The 5,844-nt window shown below is 53.8% G+C and overlaps 1 protein-coding gene across 1 annotated transcript; it reads left to right on the top strand.

Moving 5' to 3' along the window:
• The first annotated feature begins 324 nt into the window (after positions 1-324).
• CHC_T00008094001 (hypothetical protein) lies at positions 325-1,320 on the top strand. The gene has a single exon (XM_005711971.1). The coding sequence runs from the start codon at positions 325-327 to the stop codon at positions 1,318-1,320; it is 996 nt and encodes a 331-aa protein (XP_005712028.1).
• The last annotated feature ends 4,524 nt before the right edge of the window (positions 1,321-5,844 follow it).

The raw sequence follows: 5,844 nt of genomic DNA, 5'->3' as shown, positions 1-5,844 counted from the left end.
AAGCGAGCTTTTGACGCAAAGCCCTAATACTCACATTGCTGGCATACAGTATTGTAAAGGCCACATTTGAGGTGCGTCCAGAACTGTAAAAGTACGAGGAGACCGAATCTGGGGTCGGATTTAAAGACCGAGAGCTCATTCACATGATATTTATAGAAACCTTATTTATGGGTGTTCGAAAGTATAAGGTACACAGCAGTTTCTTTAAAACCCCGCTCTACACAATGCAGTATCTCCCGCGAAGAGACTGGCAAAAGAGACTAAACGCATACAAAAGGAAGGCGAAAGCACAAAACATGTGCTTTCGCTTCGGCACAGCAAAAAATGCCTCGCGGTACGCATCTGAGCCAGCATGAACAAGGGCAGATCCAGGCTCTTCGTCTCAACAATTGGACAATTAGGCGAATTGCAGCGCATCTCTCGCGCTCCCGTAACGTATTAGCCACGTTTTTAAGGAACCCGGGCCTGTACGGGAAGAAGAAAATGCCCGGTAGGCCCCCCAAACTCACCGCCATGGCTCGACGTGCTCTCTTGCGCGAAGCCCACAAAGGGCATTTCTGTTCTTCAGAGTTGGTTAAGACCCTTAGTCTTCTTGTAACTCCATCTACTGTGCGAAGTATCCTACGTGCCACGCCAACTATTCAGTACAGCAAAATGGTCCCCGCTCCGATGATGCTCCCGAGACACAAAATTGCACGGGAGCAGTGGTGTCGCCAAAAGGTCACTTGGACGGTGTCGGATTGGATGAATGTGGTGTGGTCGGACGAGACGAAATTCAACTTGGATGGGCCGGATGGGTTCGGGTACTATTGGCACGATTTACGGACCGACAAGCGGATGTTCTCAAAACGGCAGCAGGGTGGGGATTCTGTAATGGTTTGGGGCGCTTTTTCTGGTACTAAGAAGTGCGAGCTCGCCGTTTTAAATGGAAAACTGGATGCTATTAAGTATATGGATATATTAGAGTCTTATCTTTTGCCGTTTGTGGATCAAGAAATGGGTCCAACTTGGGTGCTTATGCAAGATGGTGCATCCATACACCGCGCTAGACGTACTTTTCAGTGGTTTGACGAGGAGGAAATTCCTCTCTTAGAGTGGCCTGCCAAGTCACCTGACCTGAATCCTATCGAGAATTTATGCGGCATCCCAGCGCGAACTGTTTATGCCCACCAACGTCAATTTAAGGACGTGGATGAGCTTTTAGAAGTTATAATGGAATGGGACAAAGTTTCAGAAGAATGCCTGAAAAACCTTGTCCGTTCCATGCAAAAGCGGTGCTTTGAGTGTTTAATGGCAAAGGGAGGTCCGACGAAGTACTAGGAGCGATGAAGTTGTGAAAGACATGCGCTGTACCTTATACTTTCGAACACCCATAAATAAGGTTTCTATAAATATCATGTGAATGAGCTCTCGATCTTTAAATCTGACCCCAGATTCGGTCTCCTCGTCGCTTTTACACTCCTAGACGTACCTCAAATTTGGTCTTTACAATATTGCATGCCAGCAATGTGAGTATTGATGCTGTCCCTATACTTTTTTTCGGCACTGTATGTAAAGCAATTGGTGTAAGCCGTATCCGACGTCTGTTAACGGATAAAGCCGTATATTAGAGGACGAGGGAAGTAAGGATGGTGCTAAGGCGCAACCGTTCATGTAGATAATGGGGAGTTCCCAGTGCGAGTAGCAATGTAGTCGGCAACGATGTGTAGGCCTCGTTGCGTGCCGGGACCTGCGGCCCCGTACATATCCCATTCCAGGGGGTGCAGCTGTACGGTGGTAGTGGGGGAGCAGACATCAGCGTAAGTGTTGTGCTTATCGCGCTCTGCCTGCGCGATCTTTTGCGCAGAGGTCCGTGACCGCCAGCCACTGTTGCGAGAATGAGGGCTGACAATGGTAACATCGAAGGCATGCGGACTGGGAGCGAAACTAGGGTCGTCCACATAGACATCAATCCGACGTTGTTCCGCTTCGGGTTTGTCGCGGTCTGGGGACACACGCCATTCAGAAATTGCGTTAACAGTGTTCGGGTAAGGGGACAAAAAGCTCAGTAGACGGTTCCGCAATATGTTATGGCGGCGCGTAGAGCCATCGTCACAGGAACAGATAGTCGCGTGGTGGCCATGAACATCCAGGGTAGGAATCGGGCGTGTGCGGAGAGGTAGGCGGTGTTCCGTTTTGCGGTGTTGGTTGGCAGTGCAAGATGGGCAAGGATCAGTGCCATTGAAAATTGGATTGCCCAATCGGATCTCTACCATCGTTATCCATATCTCAGGCGCAACACGTGTGCCGTTGTCAGAATGTGGCAGGGCCAGGAAGGGTCGGGTCGCGGTAGTAGAGTCCAGCGACTGAAAACGGACGCGAGTGCGAATTCCCAAGTCCGTACGATCACGACGCGACGGCTGTAGTTGGGCCAAACGGTGATCCATGACTTTCTGTGTCAATGTGTTCTGTAGGGGCATTCGCAATGAGGACATCCGTGCGGTAGTCTTCGCCAAGGGTAACAAGAGAATTCAGAGAGTCCATCGGGCGGCGTAGTAAAGGCACAAGCCGGTCGCGGCTGGTGGATGTGAGGGTGTCGACGAGTGGCAGGGCAGATAGTAGGGAGCTCACGTACGCTGCGTTCATGACATCAGCTGTCAGTGTAAGTCCCAGGCCGCCGACCTTGGTCGGGAGCTGCGCTTGATTCCAGGCGTCATCGGTAAGTGCGAGGTGAGTGTCCTCAAAGACCTTTCGCAATCCCTTGTCGTACTCAAGGCAGACCGGGGAGGTGATATGCGGCGGGGTGCATCGGAGGGCATAGGTCAATCGGCTGGCACTAGCCGTGAGGCGTAGTAGGTGATAGCTGAGTTGTGGATCCTGCAGATCACGGATGCGATCCCACATATGTTCCACGAGGTGCAGTTTGTTGTGGAGAAGGGACGTGCTGCCGTGCAGATCGCCAATCGGAGCGCCAAGAATGTCGATAGCTGGTTGTCTGTTGACACTACAAGGTAGCGGGCCAAGGTCGCGGCCCCACCACCACGCCTCTGTCTTGACCATGTTGATAGTAAAACCACGCGAGGGACCTTCGATGCGGAGGAATTCGAGGACTGTAGCTGCTCGGAAGCGATGCAGAATGATATTAACATCATCGGCGTACGCTGCGAGAAGACGCAAGTCACGGAATATGTTAGCTAGCTGCTGAAGCAGTGGTTGCAAGACCAATGAAAAGAGTAGCATGCCTAGCGGATCACCTTTCTGAGTTCGGTTCAGGCTCAGGATCTCGTAACGGCCAAAGAGAAGGCGCGGGGTGGACCGGTATAACATATGGACAAACCGGGATATTCCCGGCACAGTTTCGATGACCAACTTCAGGAAGAGTTCGCGTTCTATCGCGGTGAACGCGTTTGAGGCGTCGATTTTCAGAAGTACCATGTCCTCGGAGGCGAGTCGCGTGACTGTGGCGCGAGTGGCATGGACGATAGCTTCGGTGCCACCTCGTGTTCCAATCGCGAGCTGATGTGGAAGGAAGTGCTTCTGAATCTGAGGGTCAGTGGAAACTTTCTTGGCTAGAAGACGTCCAATAAGGCGGCGAAGAACCAGACCCATGGCGATAGGTCGGATTTTGGAGTGTCCGGTCTGACGTAGACCGATGAGGAGAGCACCCGCGAACCAGTCGCGATAGAAGGAGGGAACTTGACCATCCACACATTTGTTGATAAATATGGTAAGTTCCGCAAGAGCCGACCGATGGGGAGCCACGCCGCCCGGTGATTTAAGGAGAACCTTAAGGGGAGACGGGCGCAACCCATCAGGTCCAGGAGCACTGTGGTATGGGAGCTCTTTGATGGCGCGTCGCACTTCGGCCTCGGTAAACTTGAGTCCGGGCGGAAGACTAGCGGGAGCAGAGGGATGAACCGGGAGACGGGGAGGTGGATGAAGACGGAGGAGCGTCGAGGCGGCATCGGGATCTGGAAAAACCGGATGTTTCGTGGAGCAAAGTGACGCGGCTGCCTTTTGAATGGCTTGTTGTTGCATAAGTTGGCGGTAGCGGCGGAGGGGGTCGGGATCTGGGCGAGCGGTGGCGGAGGGCAACGCGCCGAACGCGTCCAGAGCTTGGTCGTGTAACTGAGGGAGGTTTCTCTGGTTCCAGGCATCTAAGCGGCGTTTGAGGGAGGCGAGTGAGGCGGGTCGGTTGCAGTTTCGAGGCTCCCCTTTTCCGTTCTTACGAAACACGAGTTTAGATATTGCAAGAATGCGACCGAAAGATTCAGCTTGCACCGTAGCGGTCTTGGCGGTGTTGGCAAAGTGACAAAGCTTGCACATAATGTCGTGGAAGCTCAAGTGGATGGAGTGGGGCAGGCGGTGGAGACATGGTATAGGGGCGTTGAAAACAATGTCGGGGGAGGGCAGCAGGTGCGCGGTATCATGACGGGTTGACGATTCGCCATTATTGGAGTGTGGGTTGGGCAGGGAGAGGCGTATCCATGTCCATAGGGAGAGGTAGAGCGGAGGGCGACGCGGTCGGATCGGGACGGGGGTGGGCAGAGCGGTGTTCGGGCAGGTGAGAAGCGGGAGCGTCAGGTGACGGATCGCGCGGACGTTTGGGGGGCGAAGGGGGGAGAGAGAGAATACTGGAGTCTTTAAGGGTCTCCCACAGGACGTGCTCAGCAGTGCGCAAAGTTTCCGCATAGTAGCGTGCAGGGCGCCAGGGACACTCCGGATGTTCAAGTCGGCGGATCTCAGTGCGCAGAGGGTCGAGAATATTTCGAATCTCAGGCACGGGAAGGTGCGCGTCCAGGTCAAATGGGAACGACACAGTAATGTTGGGCGGCAAGGCGGTGTCTGTGACGCTTTCACGGTAGAGCGCCCAAAGGCGAGCGACCCGGAGAAGATCGTTCTGCTGAGCGCAGATCACAATGGTGTGTTGTTCGAGGGTCGGAATGATAGAACAGGGAGCGTTGAAATGAGTCTTGTTTAGCGCGGAGCGGAATGCGTGGGGATTGACAAACGGGCGGCGGTCGACGGTAGACACTTTGAAGAAGCGTTTTTTTGTTGTAGCCGAACAGGTCGCGGCTGACATAGCGGAGGTCAGCTTCGAGCTTTGGAGAAAAGGGAGGAGGGGGGGATGGTGGCAGGCGGGGCCTGAGGACAGAAACTGACGGCGGGTACGCGAGAGAGCGGTTTGCGAGGGGATTTCTTGGCAGCGTGGAGGTAGGGAGTAGCAGACGGATGGTGGTTGGCAGTGAGGGATGGAGCTGCAGGGGCCTGGGGAAGGCTTTGGCAGGACAGTGTATTGAGGACGCGAATGAGGGACCCGAAGGCGGTATCACCACGGAAGGATGCAAGAAGGTATTTGGCGGCCGGAGACTTGTCCATGGTGGCAAGGAACTTATCCACGGAGGCAGGGGTCTGCAGATCCACGTCAGGCTCGAGAATCGCAGTCGCAGATGTGAACACCGTGAGAAGATCGAGAATTTTTGGGCCGGATCGAGATCTGGGCCGGGGACGGCCGCGGCCGCGGGGGGTGGAGGGCCGGAAGGCATGGAATGAGGAACGCGGGGCCTTGGAAGGGTACTTTTCAGGTCATAACAGTCGGTGACAAGACTCCTACTTCTGTGAAATAATGATGCAAAGCACAGAATGGGGCTCAGAAATCCACATTTCTTTTGTACACAATTTTAAAGGAATAAAGGTTTTGTAACGGTTGCTTGTGCATGGCATGTTCCTGTTTGGGAGATTGACGAACGGGTTGCGATGTTTGCGAGGAGCCTCAGTAATTCTGTCCAACTGTGTTGCCTCATTTATCCATTTGGGGCCGCCAAACAGGGCATGCCGGTCAAAAACAGGCCTGCCTCTCGCGAT

The sequence above is a fragment of the Chondrus crispus genome, genomic scaffold (genome assembly GCF_000350225.1).
Source record: "Chondrus crispus Stackhouse genomic scaffold, scaffold_93, whole genome shotgun sequence".
Classification (NCBI taxonomy): domain Eukaryota; phylum Rhodophyta; class Florideophyceae; order Gigartinales; family Gigartinaceae; genus Chondrus; species Chondrus crispus.
The sequence above is the reverse complement of the archived record's forward strand: the minus strand, read 5'-3'. Positions and strand labels throughout refer to the sequence as shown.